The 20,339-nt window shown below is 39.2% G+C and overlaps 1 protein-coding gene across 2 annotated transcripts in view; it reads left to right on the top strand.

Annotated features, from left to right (window-relative positions):
* The first annotated feature begins 651 nt into the window (after positions 1-651).
* The window catches only part of CAPRIN2 (caprin family member 2), a 30,951-nt gene continuing 11,263 nt past the window's right edge, over positions 652-20,339 (top strand). Inside the window, exons 1-12 of one of the 2 annotated variants that reach the window (XM_042837737.1) lie at positions 652-976; positions 2,818-2,880; positions 5,798-5,884; positions 8,130-8,368; positions 9,626-9,708; positions 10,770-10,931; positions 11,389-11,432; positions 12,800-13,642; positions 17,637-17,768; positions 17,975-18,062; positions 18,724-18,779; positions 19,367-19,477. In XM_042837737.1, the coding sequence (XP_042693671.1) occupies positions 728-976; positions 2,818-2,880; positions 5,798-5,884; positions 8,130-8,368; positions 9,626-9,708; positions 10,770-10,931; positions 11,389-11,432; positions 12,800-13,642; positions 17,637-17,768; positions 17,975-18,062; positions 18,724-18,779; positions 19,367-19,477 (2,157 nt within the window). In that variant the 5' untranslated portion in view covers positions 652-727. The remainder of the gene's footprint in view (positions 977-2,817; positions 2,881-5,797; positions 5,885-8,129; positions 8,369-9,625; positions 9,709-10,769; positions 10,932-11,388; positions 11,433-12,799; positions 13,643-17,636; positions 17,769-17,974; positions 18,063-18,723; positions 18,780-19,366; positions 19,478-20,339) is intronic. The other variant, XM_042837738.1, reaches the window with a different exon arrangement.

Genomic DNA, 20,339 nt, shown 5'->3' on the forward strand with positions numbered 1-20,339 from the left:
TCGCCCTCAGGGGCCGGAGCTCCTCTTTCTACTGCCGGTCTGCGGGGCGGGCGCCGCAGGGCGGCGGCGGTGCGGCGTCACGGCCGGGGTGCAGAGCGCGGAGCATCCCCCGCAAAGCTGCCGCGCTCAAGGTGAAAGCCGGCCCCTCCCTCCCCGCCTTGCCTCGGACCGCTGCCGCCACGCGGGTGGCTGCGGGCGGGGCCGCTTCTCCGCGAGGGGCAGCGCCGGTGTAGGCGGGCGTGCGGCTGCACCGCTGTGTTATGCAGCTTTTTGCCTTTTCACTCTTTTCTGTGGGGAGCTTTTAAGGCTGCGGCGCCGCTCGGATTGCGGCGAAGGTCAGGGAGGGGTAAAACCGTTTTAATGGGATGGGAAGCCGGGCACGGCACGCAGGTGCGCGCTTGCGGCTATTCCCTGCGGGCACTGCGTGCAGCAAGGCAGCCCGCTGTTCATCGGGCGTTCGGGCTTCTGGAAGCAGCCTTCCGCTGCCGGGTCTGTGTGCGTGTGTGAAGTGTTTCTGCTGGCTGGGCGGCCACGCGAAGTTTGCCTTCGCTCTGAAATCTCTGATGCAGATATTCGGGGAGAGAGGGAGGAGAGGGCAAGGCAGGGAATGCGTCCTTACCGGGGCTCTGTGCTGTGGCTCCGTGTTTCTCTGTCAAAGCGTGATAAGGTATAACTTGAGAAAAGAGAGCTAAACAAGCGCAGTTCCCTTGCAGCTCCATCCTTTTCAATGGTGCAGCTTTCCCAAGCCCCTTTCCGTTGCCCATCGTCACCTTCAGGCCGGTCGGAGGAGGGGGAGGAGAAGAGTATGAAGGCAGCCAAGCAGCAGGTGACCCCGGCTGGGGACAGCCAGCCCTCCGCCAGCCCGCTGCAGGCCGCACTGAACTCGGCGGCCTCTCCTTCCCAGGCGTACGAGACCTACATCGACAATGGGCTCATCTGCCTCAAACACAAGATCAGGAATATTGAGAAGAAGAAGGTAACGTGTCTTCTGGCTGGGGTGGCACTCTGCTAAATGGCTGATGGGAGGACTCATCAGTTTAAGGGCGTGTGTGTAATAACACAGGGCTTCTTAAAATATCACTGTTCTGCGCCTTCCATGAGTTTTGTTTCGCTACTGCATAGTGGGGGGGGAAAAATGTTCTTCATTCTCATTGTAATGGGCTGCTTGCATTTGATGTGATGCGAGCGCTGTTTTGTAGAAGCAGGGATGTAGTAACTCAGAACCTGCTCTGTGGTAATTAATTCAGAGTTCAGTGACTGCTGGTCAGCATTGGGGTGCTTCTCTGCCAGGCTGAGTTCAGAACAGACTTCGAGCTGTTCTGATGTAGTTGAATGCCTTAAAATAAAAAAAAGTCTTTGTATTTCTATTGATTATATGCATCTCGTACTGGGATGTAGGGATATAAGTAAGGACATGAGCAGTCTTTGCTGTGGCTAAAGCAATGTCAAATGTTATTAACGATGTACTGCTATATACATGGATCGACTGCTATATTTTATATATAGACAAATGTTGTTCAGCAGGAGGCTCCTACACAAAGATGCCAAAGCCTGCTTTTTTTTTTTTTTTTTTTTTGAGTTGGAGCTGTGCCTTTTTTCCAGGGAATACAGTTAATAAGTATTGATGCTATACTTTTAAACATTGCAGCTGTAGCCACTCAAGCTTTTGTGTTCTAGGACTTCCCTGCTGATTGCTTGGTAACTGAAAGTTATATTGATGTGTGATTATAAATCAAGAGAATGTCTTCTACAGAACTAAAGAAGCTGCTGCTGTTGCTTTTGATACTGGGTCAGAATTAAAAACAAAGCAATTGTGTGAATTCTGAGACTCTATAAACGTGTTTAAAAAAAAAAAAAGAAACAAAAAACTGATGCATCATGTTTTAGGGTGAGAAGAGGTGTTTAGATAAGACTTAAGGCTATATGGCTATGGAAATTGATTCTCCTGCAGGTGTTCAGGAATTACTGCTGTCTCTTATATCATGCATTATGCTGCATTTCTGAATAATCTCAGATAAGCATGTCGTCTTTGTGATTAAGCAAGTGCATTTATTCTAACTCGGCCAAGGAAGCCTATTGTGGGCTTCTCCAGTATTTTTGTTTGTTTCAGGTTAGCACACTACAATATGGCCTCACTAGCAAATGAAAGTGACTTGCTAGAATGAATAGGAAGTATTCCTGGTTCTAGATACTGTGTTAATAAAATCTGTTTGGGCAGATAAATGAAATAATGTTCAACTTCATGGTAGTGTATGCTTCATTTTTCCTGTGATAAAGGGCAATACCTAGTAACTTATTTTTGCATAGTTCATTTCAGCTGTTAGAGACTATTAAGTGCATTAGAAAAAAACTTTTTTACTTGAATGCAGTAGTCCATTTTCTTAAGAAATACTGCAATAAAATCCTGATTACCTTAGATTCTGATACACATACAGTAGAAAAATTAAGTAGGACTATTCCAGGATAGAATAACTAAATGTGACATTGGCTTGGAAAAATCAAAAGGCACGATACTTTGAAATGAAGATGGTGAATGTATTTGGAGCCTCTTAAAGATTTAAGGTCAATGTATTATTTCTTAAATGAAACAAAGGCAGTAAGGAAAAAAAATAAAAGATATGAATGGGGATAAAAGGGAATGAGGAAACCCTGGAGAATGTTTGCAAAATCAAAGGAACAGCTAAGTCTGTGTTCTCCTGAAAGTTAAAGGAGGTAGTAAAGTTACTGTTTTGCTGCAGTATGCAGATCTAAAGAGAATACTTCACTCATTCTTAACATCAGAAATAAGTATAAAACTGACTTTAAATTTTCCTGTAGCTCAAACTAGAAGACTACAAAGATCGACTGAAGAAGGGAGAGGCCCTCAATCAAGACCAGTTGGTAAGCTTGCATTGTGGGGGAGTGGATGGATTTGATTGAAAGATGCAGTGATGTAACTTTGAAGAAATGCTTGTTTAGCCTTCATGTGTACAGAAGGTCTGAGGATTGCTCTGTAGTCTTTCAACTTCAGTGTTCCTCCATATCTCATGATGAGGTATCCACATCTAACACGTTTGTTTTTTGGTGTTGCCATGTTAGAACACAGACCAACTCTTCTAGGCTAGCTAATCCTCAGTACTTCATTAATAGGATGTTAGCTGAAATTGCATATTAGCTCCAAGACTACTAGAGTTTTGAATGCCCGGATGCAAGACTGCTAATCAGCAAGTGTGGCGTGCTCCCTGAAGTTAGCTTCAACTCTCTTGGTGTTAAAACTGGTTCTGGCTTTTTTTGTCTTGGACTTCCAGTTTTCTGGAATGGGAAACTGTGTGTGTGTGTGTGTGTGTGTGTATAAATATATGTAGTTATCTATAATATGAAAGCTGTTGCTGGGTGGTGAGGTGCCACACAATTCAAAGGGTTTATTGCTCTGATTACTGAGCATGTTTTTAAAGTGTGCTTCAGGGATGTGTTAAGAGCATTCCTGTAACAAAGGGCACTGGCTATTCAGTGTTTGTGCTGACTCTCATAATGGACCAGCTGGAGGAAGAATCCATTGGCTATTAGCTTCATCACAATGCAGCAATATGGGAACACCAATGTATCTGTACTTGTAATCCTTTGTAAAGGATGACTAATCATGAAGGAGACAAGAGGAGAAAAACTGTCTGCTTAAAAGTAGACGAGACCTGTTGGAGCGAATGATCATTTAATACTTTTCTGTGGAATCTGATGTCTTTTGCCCTCTTAAGCACTGGAGGAAATGAATTAAATTTCACATGAAGTGAGATAACCTTTTAGTTCTACACTCCACTTGGAAATGGATGGGGAAATAGCCCCATTTTGTTAAGATCCCAAGTGTTAAACTATCAGTTGTCTTCTGTTGCTTATAGATTATTGAGCAGTATTTTCCTTTAAGCTGTTAATCTGGAACATGCTGCAGAGTTACTCCTTAATGTGACTTGTTTTTTGCTTGGTCTGTACTTTAAATATGAAAAAAAAAAACAACAGAACGTCAGGAGAAAGTGGAAATTATGAAGTATGGTCTAGAAAGAGGATTCTGTAGATGTTTTGTTTGCAGAATGCACCCAGCTGCACTGACTTTAGAAAATGTGTAGGTGATGAACTTTGTTACTGGCTTTCACTATTCCAGCTGAGCTTAAGTATTTAGCAACTGTTAGGTGTTCACTGTAGTTAGTATACTTACCAGAGTTCAATTTTTGGAGTGTCTCAGGCTTTTAAAACAGAATAAGATTCTGTTTTGCTAGTGAACTGACTTGGTAATTAAACTTGAGATGGCTGCTCTAGGAGTGCTCAATATGTAACTGCTCTGATCAAGTCCTTATTTCAGGTGCTCCATTAAGGTACAGAAATACTGCATTTTTACACTTCAGATGTGAATTACTAATGTATATACAACTACCAGGATCTGGTGCTTGAAACTTAAACAGAAGTTGAGTTTCTGAAATAAAGCTTAACTGCATATAATATAGAAGAGCTCTAAAGCAACTTGCCATCTCTGTATTTTTCATTGTTTTTCACACAAGTACACATGTAGTGATGAGCTTGTTCTGCAAGCAGTTTGAATGAAACTAATTGCTCGTGGTGTGTGAGCAATGTTATGAGCAATTAGTGTGCTTGCCTTACTTTAGGAAAAAAAAAAAAGTTTCAAAAATAAGGAGCTCCCAGCAAGTTGACTGTCTCCTTTGGCAATACTTTTCTGGCCTGCTGTGGCTCAGCTGATTATTCCTTACTGTCAGACCAGGAGCTAACTCTCACTCAAACATTAATGTTTCTGTTAATGGATGTTAATAACAGCTGTGTGACAAAAGGAAGCTATTGCTTTTCCCCAGGTTGTCAATCAGACAAATGGAATAACATAACCTGAAACTTGCTTCTCAGTTTAAGAGCACAGTTAATTTGCAAATCCCAAATATTATTGTGACAGTAGGTGAAGCTTTACCACTGCAGGGATAAAGCACGTGTCAACATTACTACACTGAAAGAGCTTTATGTTGTGTTAAAAATGGCCTGTCAGTTTAACTTTGATATCTCACATTCAGTTTGGTTTATATTCATAGTAAAGCACATATGTGCTGTAGTTAAATTTAACTTCTTACTTCCCAAGTGTTCCTTATGTTAAGTGGGTATGTGCAGCATATCTGAACTACAGCATTTTGCTATCTTCAAACTTCAAGGAGACTTACAAATGAGTTTACTTCTCAGTGGATAAGGGAAGGAATTCATAGGGTGTATAAAAATGTAATTAAGAATCTACATTCTTTTTGAAGTTGATGGAGTAAGGTGTGTTAAAGCCATTAATGAAGTCAGGAACACTGCTTTACTTGTAGAAATAAAATTTGCAAGACTTCAGGAGAGTATGACTTGCCCTCCATACCATTAACTTCTGAAAGCTTTTATGAATTACCTGTCAAGGTATTTCAACTAAGCATCAGGCTAAAGCCTCAGTACTAAACTTGTCTTCTGTAATTCTTTCAAGTTTCATGTTAGTATCTGATGATAAACAGCTGTTTTTATCTGATTGTTGAGACTTGCAGAAACAAAAAGAAAAATGGAAAATAAGAGATATTTAAGCTTTCCTGCTTCAGCATTAGCATACCAAGCATTGCATAAGGTATTGCATGGAAAATGCATCTCAGATGGTTATTGATAGTGATAGACAGTGTAAGTTGTTACAAGTTAGTGTCAAAGAAGAACCTGCTAGATCACTAGCTCTGCAGTGAGGTTAAGTAAAATAGGTTTGAGATGCAATCAGTAGTCTTAAGTACTAAATGTATTTTTATCTATTTCTTTATAGGAGGCAGTAGAGAAATATGATGAAGTAGTACACAATCTAGAATTTGCCAAGGAGCTTCAGAAGACATTTTCAGGTCTTAGCCAAGATGTAAGTATAATATGTTGCTCATGACATTGTCAGGAGTTGACTGATCTTTGCACTGTTCCTCCAGTTGCTATATTTACATGCCACTGTGCAGATTGCTAAGCAGTTTGTCTTGGAACTCAGGTGAACAATCTGTTTATACTGTCTGAAACACAGACTAGATCAGAGTAAACAGTGACAACTGTATGATGCTGTTTTCAATGTGGTGTTTTCTGTACTGTTTTTAGAGCTTGTGCTTAAGCAAACTGAATAATTTGGACTTGTCTGTATTTCAGATGACTCTAGGTTTACAATGGAACCATCTTGCCTATGCCTTGTGCCTAGGGTAGACACATTCCCTGTGTAGGTGTGGACTGGTGGATGATCAGCTCCACTGAAGAGTCCATGGAGGTCCTCCTTGTGGGCAGCAGCCAAAGTAAACTGCATATCCTATAGCAGTGAAGACCAGACTCCTAGCCAGTATTTAAAGGGAACTGATTATTTTCACTTAGTGTTCATTAAACCAGCTGTGTCTATTCCTGGCTACTCGGTACACAGACGTTATAGATGATTTGAGTCCACTGGTGGGCCCCTGTAAGGCCAGGTGCTAGAGCAGATCAGTGAAAGCCTGGAAGAACTGGGCTTACTGAACCCCAAGAAGTGAAGAATTGGCAGGAGTTATGTAGTATTAGTCCTCAGATACCATAAAAGATAGAGCTAGTCTTTGTTGTGAGGTATGTAGAAGAATGAGTAAGAAACTGAGATAGCAGATTCCAACTAGATAGGAGGGAAGCTGTCACCAACAACTGAGCACTAGAACAGACTGCCTAGAGAAGCCATTGAATCTCTCCCCAGGTATTTGAGGCCTGACTACAGTGAAAACTAAGTGGTTGGTTCTTGATTCAGCATCATTCTTCATTGTTCTGGAGGCTGGACTAGGTGACCTCTTAAGGTTCCTTCTAAATAAAATGCTTTTTTCCAGTTTATTTCCAGTATGGAAAGCACTGGTATTAAGTAACTTTGGCTTCAGTTAGTACAGCTCTTGGTGAAATTCTGCTGAAGATGAAGGACTTTGCTACTTATTCTGCTGTAGTTTTCTCTGATTATGGCGACTTACAGTTCTAGTGTTTTATTTAGGACTTCAGGATTTGATGTGGCATATTTTCATGTAAGCAAGTGCTTTCTTTGACTGCTGGAGAAATTAGTTTCTTGGCTCTCAGGAAAATGCAGTTCTTGTGAAAAGATCTGATCTGATGTAGTGCTGGGGAGGCAAAACATGATTAGTCACTCCTCTGGCAGAATTTCTTTGCTTCTTGTATAATACTGACGAGCTAGACTAGTAAAACGGTCTGTTTGTGACTGAGATCCAAGCAATTTTGCTTAGACTTCTTTTCTTGTATGTGTAGTAACTGCAGGTAAGGCTTTGAGAGGCTTACTGCATTGTGTGGTTTAAGCCTTTCCAGTGGTATTGCTGCTTTTGGGTTCACTTGATTATCGTGTTGAACACAAACCACTATGCTGAGTATCAAAACATGGCTTATCTCGTAGCTTTCCTCTACATAGCTTCCTGTAAAACAGCAGAAATAAAGGTTTTTGAGCCAATGTGCCTTGCTTTTAGGTATTTCTAGTAATCAAAATCTTACCACTAGCTTCTGCTAGTTCAGGTTTATTCTTGAGCTTATGCTATATTTAAAATACAAGCTAACCTTTTTTTTTCTCGACTCTACTTCTAATAGATATTGGAATGCTGGGAGCATGGAGGTTGTATATATTCTGTGACTGCTGTTTCTTATTTGAGTGCCTCAGCCTTCTGCTAGCAGAATAACTGTGGGACTCTGTTATTTGAACTGGAATGTTCAAAGTAGTGGGCAGTTTTCTCCCTAGGAAGAGTTCGAGACAGCTTCTGCATCTTTAACTTCACATGATAAATGTCAGATGGGCTTGAGTTTGTGCATCGGTATTAATTCTATCAATTTCCTTTATTCACTCTGGAAAGCAATTAAAGTAATTAGCAGTGATATACTATGCAAATATAGCAGAGGAAAATTAAGAGTGAATCTGCCAATATCCAGTTTCATTTAAAGCTATAGGTGTAGAGATTGAATAGTGAAGTGGGGAAATCTGTCGGAGGAAGAACTTGCAAGGTCTTGTATCTGAAAAAAGAACTAGGTGTTTATTTAACCAAGGTAGGGTGATCAATACTAGAACTGTTCTGTTCTAGAATCTTGTTGTTTGGCTGTTTAACTGTTGATTTAATATATTGAAATAGTTGCTGAAAGCACAGAAAAAGGCCCAGCGAAGAGAGAGTCTATTGAAGCTTGAAGCAGAGAAGAAAAAACTGCGTACAATTCTTCAAGTCCAGTATGTGCTGCAGAACTTTACTCAAGAGCATGTTCAGAAAGATTTCAAAGGTGGTGTGAATGGTGCAATATACTTGCCTTCTAAAGAACTAGACTACCTCATAAGATTTGCAAAACTGACGTGTCCAGAAAGAAATGAGAGCTTGAGGTAAGTTTGGTGCTTTTGTGTAATGAATATACTTTGTTTGCTACAGTAAGTGTCCTGTTTGACACTGACGTGTCTTGAAATGTTATGGTTTGGGGCACAAATTAAAACTCCATACAGTACACTTTCTCTAGTCTAGATCTTGGAATATGGCAGAACTACTTCACTCTGAGCCTTAAAGGAAAGCTACTGTACCCACTTTTCCAGTTGTTCAGACTACATACAAACCCTCCTCTGTTAAATCTTTTTGTACTTCCCTGGGGAGGCACTGCAATATCACCATAAGTAGGAATTGGTGGCATGCTGCTTCACTGAGGTCTTGTTGTACATCTACTAAGAATGCAGTAAAGATGAGATGTGTTCCATTCATGTGATAATCAAGATGAGCTGCTTTGGGGTAAAGGAATGTAATGTAGTCCTTTAAGATATGACAGATTTTACCTCTGTCACTCACTGTAAGGTTGTATGATAGTACCTGTCGTGGTTGTATTATGACTGCTAGGAATGCTTAGCTTGACTCTGCCTTAAGACTGCAGTAGACTGTGCATAAATATGGAAAACCTGTTAGATGGTAATCGGAAACACTTTGTGGAAAAGTAATTATTTTCATTGTGAAAAGCGACTTCCTGAAATTCTTAATCATTTATCACACATATGCTAAGCTAGGTTAATCTTTGCTCTTAAAAGTTATCTTCTAAAGTTACTTACTAAAAATACAGTAGTGTTTCATCTTGGTGGGGAAAAAAGTTCTATCTCATTATTGTTTGTTCCACAAAATCATTACTCCTTCCTTTGACAGTAAGTTTCACATTGGTGCCCTTTAACATCATTTGGGGGCTGGGGAGAGGAGGAGGAGAACTATGGGCCTATGACCAAATGCTTCACCTAGCAGAATGGCTAGAACTGGTGATGGCTACCTTTTGTGCATGTGTCCAATAAATGAGGCAGTAGGCTGATTAAGAGAGAATGGGTTCCCCAGCTGGGATTCCTGGCTCAGAATCAAGTCCAGCCATGTTGCCTTGTGGGATAATACTAGGCTTTCCAATTTGTATAATTTACAAGTAAATTAATTTGCTAGACTGAATCTTGCACAAATTATTAAAATCTATCTTTTCTAGTGCATAGTAGTGTTGAGGATTTACTGTTTCCGGCCTTACTTTAGAAGGCTAAATGTCAGCATTTCCCAATGAAGGATATTGGGGGTAGTGCAAGACTTGATTTTTTGGCTACGTTTCTACCTGGTAAAATTGTCTTTTCTAGTGTTGAAGATCAGATGGAACAATCATCTCTTTACTTTTGGGACCTTCTAGAAGGCAGCGAGAAACCCGTGGTTGGAACAACATGTAAGTGCTTCATCTGGAGGAAATAAATGAGGTCTAAAGCTTGTGTGCTATTTTTAATATCTAAAACAAACAGAAATGCTTGATTTACAATGTCTTCATGTACATTCAAGTGCTGTGTGCAACTCTGTTCTCCAAGGAAGAGCTATTTAGTTACTAAGTACAGATTAGTAACAATGCGGTAATCTTTCCCTGGATAAAGAAACCATTGTCTTATACTGATGTCCTGTATCTTCTGTGTGAGCCTAGATTGTTCTGAGGAATATTGGTGGTAGCAGATCAATAGTAACTACATGAATTTACTGAATGGTAGTGGGGGTGTCTTGTTGGATTGCTGTGCAAATGGATTAAGTGTGGAACTCTGTTACTGACCATAATGCTTAGTTGAATATACTGATATCTTGACTGAATGCTAGTCAAGGTATGACACTGAGGAACAACAGTTGTTAATGAAATTGGGTGGGAGCTCTGATCATCTACAGTGCAGTTTCACCTATTGAAAACCTATTGAAAATATACTCACTTTATCATGCACCAGAATCTATGGGACTCTGCATATTCTTTTGTTCTTTTAATTTCAAAAGCCCTTGGACAATCTTGAACAAGGGCTTTTCTCATTTTTCTTTTTTGTGGTTCTTTTTCTTTTCCTCTTGCAGGATCTTACTGTTGGGAGGAGGGTCTGTAGGGCAGTTATATGGTGACCACATTACAGCTTTACCTCTGCTACAACCAGCACACCTGCTGTGTTGTATCAACACTGTTTAGTTCACAGATAAGAAACAAATCCTTTTTAGGTTTGTCTGATCTAATGTTGCTAATAATCACCTTATATATATCTAAACACAAACTACAGCCTTTACTCTAGATTGTAAAGATATTTTCTGCTAAATTAAGTGGTTTGGCAGATATTTCCTTTAAAAATATTTATGTAATTTGGCAAGAGGCGTAAGTAGCTGGAGAAGTTGCAGTTTATATATGGGAAGAGTCTTGGTCTGTAATCTATATACTCCTTGATTTTTGAATTTGCATATTTTAACTTCATAAAATTTCTTTTACCTTTTCAGATAAACACATGAAGGACTTGTTATCCAAACTTCTAGACTCTGGTTACTTTGAAAGTATTCCAACTCCTCGCACCACTGTGCCAGTGAAAGAATTGGAGGAAGTACATAGAAAATCTGAGAGGACAAGACAGATGTCAAAAGGAGAACCTATCAAAGAATCAGGTAGAATATTTCAGGGAACAATTTCTGTATTAAAATATTAGGATAAGCTTGAACTAAGCATTGATTTTTGCATAGCTTGATGCTAAATCTAAACCTATAGCTTGCTTTCAATTCAGTAATTAAAACTAAACCTGAAGGGCTTGCCCTGTTGGGGGGGGGGGGGGGGGACCTAATTAATAGTAATGGGTTCTTTTTACCTCTTGAGCATACCCCTGTGTGAGAAACATAATATTCCTTTTGCCAAAAACTTAATGGTTTCTGGTGATTTCTTCAAGTGTTAGAATGTGATCAGAAAATGGAAAATAGCATTCAACATGAGATATTTAGACTGAGATGAGGTTTCACTGCATCAAGTTTAGCCTTTGGTGTTACTATTCAAATAGAATTAGAGACTTGCTGTTGTTTAGCTTGCTCTCTGCATTTGATCAGTTGAAACAAATTAACATCCTTTCTCTAGAATCCCTTGTGGAGCTTATGAAGTCTGAAATACAGCCACAGGAGGTAAGATGCTCCACTGTTAATTGCCTTTCTTTAGTATTGTGATTTATCAGAAATATTACTGCATTTCTCAGCCCTTTAAATTTCAAAAAGCCTGAGTAACAGCTAAGATGCTTCCTTATGTAGGAACTGTTACAGAAGACTTAGTTGCCTTTCTATTTCTCCACATTTGTGGCTCCTGTAAGGTATTTGAGGGTACATGGGCAAGAATTACATAAAGTAATACAATACTTCAGTGCTCTTTCTTTTCTGAATAAACTAAAACATCAGTTTTTGGAATGAAAACACAGATGTAGCACACAAAAAATTTTTTGTGTGCTACAGTACAGAGAAAAAATAGCATGTACTAAAGCTTTCCCTAAAAAGCTTTAGTAAAGCCGAGCAGAGGACTTAGTATTGATAGCGTTGAGAATGATGCAAATCTTACTCTTTCTCAGAAGAGTGATGATCCTGAGACAGCCATGTGTGCATAAAGGTGTAAAGATGTACTTCAGTAATCCTCCTAACTCTTGAGTTTAAGTACTCAAGCTTTAACTGGCAATAGCATGAAAGCTATTAGATTTGATTCAAAATGAAGGGAAGGAGGTTTGGTTTTTTGGAAGTGCAAATAGTGGTTCTTAATGCTGAATCCCTGTTGTAGGATAGCTCACTAGAGAAACAGTCCAGAACAAAGCTTTGTAATGTCTGGTAACATTCAGGTTCTAAACTTTTTCTGATATCATGTCAGAAAAATCATAGCCAGGATGTCTTCAGATACTGACTTCCTGTTTATGACAAAGTAGTAACTCAGGTTATCTATAGGATATCTTAGTTGAAAACTGACAGAATATTGGTAATATTCACAGAATGGAGTTGAAGTCCAACTGTATTAAATTAAGAACTGAGTATTTAAACTCTGTCTAAGAATCAGTTATAATTGATTACTGCACATTACCTAGGTCAAACATTCTGGTAGGAGGTGGTGGTGCTATGCTTATTAAAATGGCTAATAGTAGATTACAGACTTCTGGATGTTTAGGAGGGCTACCTTTTACAAAAGGCACAACTGAACTGGATATTGTTACTGCCTGAGAACTTCAGTTAGCCTTGAGGATAAGGATCATAGATTCACTCAGCTTAAGTATGTTTCATTTGTGCTGTTTGGGATTGTTTTCATACTTCTGTGGCACACCAGAAAAAAATACCGCACTAATCTGCAGTGTTGTAGAATAAAGCCATAACTGCCTACATGGTTTCTATGGCTAGAACTTAAACTGCTTAGATTCTACGTTTAGCTGAGCTTTGAGTAGCTGGATGACCTAACTTAACTGACCTGAACTGTAGTAGCAAAATGTTTTCTTGGAGCCATTAAGTTTCTTTGGTCTATATAGTTTCTCAACAGGCGTTATTTGCCTGAAGCAGAATACTCTGTCAAGAAGAAGCCAGAAGAGCCCAAGTCTTGGGAAGCTGAATGTGCTAGAAAACAAGAACCTCCAAAATCCTGGGAAATGCTTGTTGATATTGAAGAGCAGGAGCAGAAGCAGAAAAAAGAAACCTTAAAGCCTTGGGAATCTCGTGTTAGGCAGCAGGAAACAAAACGGCCAGATTCACCAAAGCATTGGGAAGCTCATGTTAAAGAAGAGGAGCAGATGCGTGAGCCTACGAAGTCTTGGGAGACCCGTGTTGAAGAAGAACAGAAGAAGCAAGAAGCTCCAAAGGCCTGGGTAGCACGTGTTCGAGAGGAACAGGAGTCCTCCAAACCTTGGATAGCAAAGGTTAGGGAAGAGCAGGATCAGAAGAAACAGGAATCTCCTAAGCCATGGGTAGCAAAAATTAGGGAAGATCAGGAACAGAGAAAACAAGAGTCCCCAAAGCCTTGGGTAACAAAAGCTAAGGAAGAACCAGAGCAAAAGCAGGAATCTCCAAAACCTTGGGTAACCCAAACTAGGGAGGAACCAGAACAAAAGAAGCAAGAGCCTGTGAAATCATGGGAAGTGCATGTTAGGGAAGAGCCAGAGCAGAAGAAGCAGAAGCCTGTGAAGGCTTGGGCTGCACATGTTAGGGAGGAGCCAGAGCAAAAGAAGCAGGAAACTCGAGAGGCTTGGGAAACAGCTGAGAGGCAACAGCAAGTGTCATCACAGCAGTTACAGAATCCTCCGAAGTCCTGGGGAGCTGCAAGTGTTGGGCCAAAGGAGCAGATGGGGCCAAAGAAGTTTGATATGGAACCCAAAGAAGTGAGTTGGCATATGTAGTATTACCTGTCATGAAATTTGACATTAGTGTATTGGACTAAAGCTTCATTATTAGCAGAGGCTTTACAAGGTGTAGCTTGTAGACCTGTGTAGATTCCCATTTCATTCTTCCTTAGGTGAAGTAATTCAATTCTGTTAGTTAAGCTTTGTGTTTGAATAGCAAGATGGTGTGCTGCTTGGCTTTTTATGTCAACACAGCATTGCTGTGTTTGAACCTTGATTAACTGCTTTATGTGTAAGACAGAAGAATTAACTTTGCTCATCCCCAGCTATTGGCTCTGTCCACTGTTATCAGTGCAAAGCAGGTATGACTCATCTGGGGATCAAATACTTTCTGTGACTGCATACAAATAGCACTTCAGTAATTTTTTAGGCTTTTGATTAAAATAGCTGATTCAAGGGAACTAACATCTAGTTCAAGCAATACCAACTGTACAGAGGCTTAAATATGTATTTCCAGATGAATGCAAAGCTATACTGCTGCCCTGGAGATTCTAACAACAGAATTGTTTTAGAAATGTAAAATGAAACCCACTGTAGGGTTGATGGCTGAGCACACTGACAGACTTATGTTAAGTTAGCTTTTCTTACCTGTGCTCAGGTAGCAACAGTTCTTACTCTAGGGATGGACAAGGTTGTAGGCAAAGCAGAGTTCAGTTACACCATTAAGTAAGACTTGAGGCAGAAAATGAGGAATTGCTCAATTCTCTCCTACAAGTTGCTGTTGTCAGCACTTACCTTCTTTCTGTAAGAAAGCAGAAATCAATTTACTTTATATTGTTCACAGCAAATAGTTAAATTTAGTCTCATCAGTAAACCTGGCAAAACTGAAAAATGGTTATTCTTGCTTCTAGAGGCGGGAGCGCAAACAGAAGGTTGAACATGAGATTAAAAGAGTAGGTAACATGCAGCACTGGGTAACCAAATGGGTGAGGTGTTTCAGCTTTGTCTTCTACTCTTAAGCTGAGTGGAATCACATCTGGTGGTGGTGGTGTAGGTATGGAACTGTTCCTTCACTCATAACTGAGCACAAACAGGTGTTGCACAGAATTAATGTAATGGAGTTTATTTGAACTATGGTGCAGTCTCAAGCATTTTAAGATATTTTGGAATTTCTGGTGTCAGCAAAAAGCAAGATTGTTTCTAATAGGATGGGTACCTTATTTTGTGTAAGATAGGTGGCTTAAGTACTAGGCAAAACTTTTTGCGAGGAAAAGGAGGGATTCTGGTCAGCTGGGGAAACTCCAGCTGCTGGGGAAACTCCAGCTGCCGAGGAGTGTTCTTTAGTAATGTGCAGGTCCACCAAATTAAATGAGGTGCTGCTTATGTTGGCTTGCTGAATTAGTAAATGAAGCCTGTTTGCTCCTGAGCTTTGCTTTATGTAGCAGGCTATGAAGAAACATCAGCTGGCTTTTTGCATAGTTGCTGTTGGCAAATTGTTATATCAAAAGAGCACTAAATGATTAAAAAGTGTGCTGTCATCCTAAGTAGCGTTTTACAACTCGCTTTATCAAAATGAATGTTTAGCTTTGCCTAAGCTGCATATAAAGAGCATAATTGAAGTATTTTAAACTTTATGGTTAGTGAAACTTTTAAGAAAAGCAAGGGGAGGCAATGCCATGTGAAATCCACTTATTTTCCTGGGAGAGCCTATGAAATGACCTTGTGCATGATAGATAAATGGTTTGTGTAACTTCTGTTCTGATGCTGACATCTAACCTTTTCTTATTTCATGAAATGCATGTTAGAGCTCTCAAATCTTCTCATAAGCTGCTAGATCTTGAGGCTTGGAAGTATGCTTATTAACTTAGTGTTCATACTCTAAGGGGTGATACTTAAGGTGGGCTCAGTGAGCTGATGTGTAGGTCTTTTAAACCATTATTCTACATAAATGTGTAACTTAGAACAGCATCTAACTGTTCACTAGAAAACACTCTCAGCTTAAAAAATTATTTTAAGTAGAGTACTTCCTTTTCAAAGCATCTGAGATGCAAAGCCTGGTAAACCGTTGCTTTTTCTTATGTGCTCTGTGTGGCACTTAGCTTTTAAATAATTGTAGTTTTGAACATACAAGCTGAAACACTAATGAAAAAAACAAATCTATATTGGGAAGGTTCCATGTCTACTTCTGCTTAGTGGATTTCACTGTGTTTAGGCACTTGAAGATAAACTCTACAGAATAGAGAGCCTCTGCTCCACTTCTAGTTTAAAGCTCTATCATAGAACAACCCCTGAGTGGATGCTCTCTTAGTCAAAAGAAACAATGCAGCCAATATACTGTTGAGAAATGTAGTGCCACAGTATATTTGTAGTTGGAAGGGACCCACAAGGATCAAGCATGACCTCAAAGTATGGGGCAAAGTAGAAGACTAACAAACTGCAGAAGCATGCAGGAGTTCATGGTCTTTAACAACCATAAGTGAAACAATGCAGTCTTTTTGGCTTCCATGTTTTGAGGCAGTCTTCACTTGTTTAATATGTAAGTTGAACTTAAAACTGATTATTACCTACAGAGCTTCAGACACTGCCAGATTTACTTGCTTAGGTGACTTAAAGGCAAAAAAACCTGTTACCTGTTTGCAAATATATAGCAATGTAAAGTAGTGTACTTGTCTTAGTGAATTTTAATGAAGAGAAAGAACACATGACAGCAAGTGTTTCAAGATGAAGTGTTTGTAAGGGATGGGTAACAGGGATGGAGAAGGAGGTTTTGACTCCTACTTAACTGATAAATTGCCCAGATTTAATTTTATTCATTTGTAACTTTTGCATTAGATCCTTAATAGGTTTTTGTTACTGGAAGCAAGAACAGTAAGAACTTGCATACAGTTAGTTAAACAGTTAGTTAGAAAAAGCTATTGCTTGTGCATCTGAGTTTCTAATTAGGATGGATAGTACAAAGGTACCACTCTAGCTCTGGAGTAAAAAAATGAACTTTTCACAGCTCAAGAAGTAGCTATCATGTGGGCCATGTACTAAAATGGACTCATGCAATGTTAATGCAGTGCTGCATGTACATGGATTGTGCTTTGTGAAGCTGGCTGGACCCTGTAGGCTTCTTTGTGCATGTTACTGAAACTTCTGCAAATGCACTGATTAGTTTCAAGTACTTGAAGAGATGTATCTGGACTTACCCTAAAATTCGTTGATGGCACTTTAATTTCTTTTGAATCTAGTGTGACAATTAAAAATGTCACATGTACTCTTCTGCCATGTATTTTTCTAATGAATTAATGTAAATACTCAATTATGCCCTTGTACAGAGTACTGAAATAGTAATCTGCTGGAAACACAAATGTTGGCACTGTATGAAAGTGTTCTGTGTTTTGATAAAACATTTCTATTTCTCAAAGCAAAGGGAAAACCAGTATGGAAGAACAACTAGGAGACCATCTGAAACAAGGAGTAATAAGGCTCTGTAGAAGTCATTGTTGAGGTACAGAAAGTGAGGTGGGGTGTGCAGGTATATGCACACCAATATTTCATGCTGATCTTCAGAGTGTAATAAAATACTTTCTGCTGGAGCTGTTACGTTGAGAACATGTGGCTCTGAAAGCAGAGAAGTCTGATTGCAAATAACCTGCTTGCTGCAGTACATCTTAGTTTCTTCAGCATGTCTGAAAATGCCATCCCAGTAAAAGATCTGTACTTACTGGCATGTGTTTTGCCAGTAGGAAGGAAGGAAGGATGTTAAATCTTGAGTGGTGCAGTTCTGGTATTAAGATTATTCTGGCCTCAGCTTGAACATATGTGATTGTAAGAAACCAAATCAAGTGAATCCTATGACTTAACTAGTTTTGACAACAGTAAGCTGATTCTTCCTTTTTTCTGAAGTGGGAACTTGAACCAGAAAACATCAAAAACAGAATTTCTTGGCCTGTGGTACCCACTATTTATAGCTTACGCTGGAAGTATATTGGATGAAAGCAGCTTGCCTTGTTTTCAGTGTTAAATGTAATCTTGTTTTCCTTTGTAGGTGCCTAAACCTGTACATCAGCCAGCTGCAGAATTTTGCTCTACTTCAACTCTTCCAAAAGATCCAGTGCTGAGAAGGGAAAAGCTTCAGGATTTGATGACTCAGATACAAGGGACTTATAACTTCATGCAAGTATGTTTGTTTGTTTTTTTTTTTTTCCTCTGTTGCTGTAGCAGATCCAATGCATACTAGGTTAGGAAAGACGCAGTGCTGACTATGCATGTTTGCATTGAATGAATGGATCTAGCTCTACTTAGTTAACAGCAACTTGTCAAATGAATGTTTCGTGTATATGTGGAATCTAGTTTCCTACCAACTAATCATCTTTTTCTCAAAAGGAATCCATTCTGGATTTTGATAAAGCTTCACCAAGTGCCATTGGTTCATCTCAACCACCTTCAGTTACTCCAGCAAGTAGCCCTGTAGGTAGGTAATGTTGTAAGCATAACCAGCAGGGTTTGCTTGGCTGTCAAAAGACCTAGTTGGGAAGACAGCCTCCTTAATAATGAAGAATACCAATGTCTGTCAGAGCAGCTCAAACCATTTAACTTTTTAAACCATTGCTGGATGTGGCTTAAACTCCTATTTGCCTAGTAATGGAATGCTTCTATAATCACTAACTTGCATGTTCATCTAAATCCAGCTGCAGAGTGGGCATGTTGTCAACATACCAGATTTTTGTCTAGATGTGGTATGTAGCTATTAGATGTGGCATATAGATACAGACCATGAATGAGCTCGGGTCAAGAGCAGTTAACTAGTTATATGTACAAAACAAGCTTTATGTAATTGGCCATGATAAGAAATCATTTAGATGGTTTGTAGGCTGTAAAACATTAATTACCCAGATTGTAAAATATTTAATTGGTCTTGGTTTTTATTTGGAAAGTGATCATCTCTACCTTGGTAGAGATATTTTGATCGCTGGACACCTGCTTTCTTTTATATATAAAAAAAAGAAACAACTGAGGCTTTCCAATAGGTGTAATTTAGTGATGCAAGTCTAACATACTCTAAAAATAGTGCATCTTTGTATACTGAATGTTCTGAATTTAAGAACTGTTGCTTAACTCATGTTCTTTTACAGCTTCAAAAGAACAGAAACTGCCAAGTCAAAGTGATTTTCTTCAACAACCTCTGCGAGTAAGTTGATGCTAGGGCTATCTTGAGGAGGCAAAGCAGTAACCAAGAAATGATAGAACACTGGCTTTGTAACCAGTATAGTATAAATTCACTTCAGTAGCTTGAAAGAAAAAAATGTCAAAGAATTGCTGGCTGCTCTTGTGCTTATCATAAAGGAAATGAGAAACAAATATTTTACTTCAATAAAATTAACATGTTGAAGGCATGCTCAAATAGTTCAATGTTTAACTCCTAGTTTCAAGTCATAGCTAGTGGTGTGCAGGAGAAAATACTGCATTTCTAGATCATGAATGTCTTCCTCTTTGAGATTCTGTCTTATGCCAGAGATGGAATTTCTGCCATTGTTAGGTGAACCTTAAGTTCACTTAATGTGCTTGCATATCTTAACTACTTTAGCTTTTAAATAGGCTTACTTATCACTAATAAACACTCTTTAAAAAAAAAAAAAAAAAAAGCTTTGACTTACTGGTCAGAGTATTTCAGAGTACTGCATCATACTGAGATTTGCTTGTAAATGCTTAAGTGAATTTCAGGGGCAGTCAAGAATTCAAGGTAATTCAAAATCCTGTGTTTTTTGTTCTTGCAAGGCTACTGAATCATCCATGACACTGCACGGTTCTAATACTTCCCTAGCATCTGCTGATCAGACACTTTCTGGCTCTGAAACTGAGGAACTGGTAACATCACAGACAGCACAGGTAATGTTTTCTGGTGTTCACTGACATTTGAGGATCTGTGATAGCCAGCCTTAGCAGAAAGTTGTGGTGGGACCTCTCCTCAATAAACTATATTTAACAGTACAGTGTCAGAGTGCAGGTGACACAAGTAATGTATCATGGATAATGTAAAGGTCATTGGAAAAGTCTTCCTAATACCACAGGACTGCAAAGTGAACAGTCTGCCCCTTGAAATGGGAAGAGTGTGAAAGGAAAATTGCTGGCTAGGAAGTGTAGTGCATTTTCTTGTAGAGTTCTGCTTTGTTCAATGCAGAACCTTCTCTGACTGTGGAATATCCATAAATTAGGGTGGATGTTGTCATGCAATAGCAGGCTGTAAGCTGAAAGCAGGTGTTCTCTTGTGCAGCAATGGAAGAAATCCTTGGCATCTGTCTGGTATCGAGTTAAGACTTCAAAATTTGCTGTCTTATCTGTATTTATATGCAATTAAATCTTAAGCTAGCATTCCTTAAATATTAAAAGCTGAAGAAATAGCTTCAGTTTATGCTGATGACTGTCTTAGATCTGTATTTCTGTGACTGGAAATGCAGTTAAGCTTCACACTGGACTCTCTTAATACTGTGTATGTAGATTACAATGAAGTGTTTTTCTGCTAATGTACATGCTATCAGTGTACAATAATGTAGCGTTAACTGTGTTCCTCAATATACTGTATAACTATAATATCTCCATCAAGACTTAATCTTTGTCTTCCACCTCTTGGATCAGTAGTTTTAGCCTGGTTCTTGACAGTATCTTTTTACAATGCAGTAACATTTCCTATATTTGAGTATCTTTGTTTAATATGAATCAAAGAAGCTTGTACTATGGCAGACATCTGATT

This window comes from Centrocercus urophasianus, unplaced genomic scaffold (assembly GCF_019232065.1).
Source record: "Centrocercus urophasianus isolate 14NV4802_14NV808 unplaced genomic scaffold, USGS_Curo_1.0 seq_73, whole genome shotgun sequence".
NCBI lineage: Eukaryota > Metazoa > Chordata > Aves > Galliformes > Phasianidae > Centrocercus > Centrocercus urophasianus.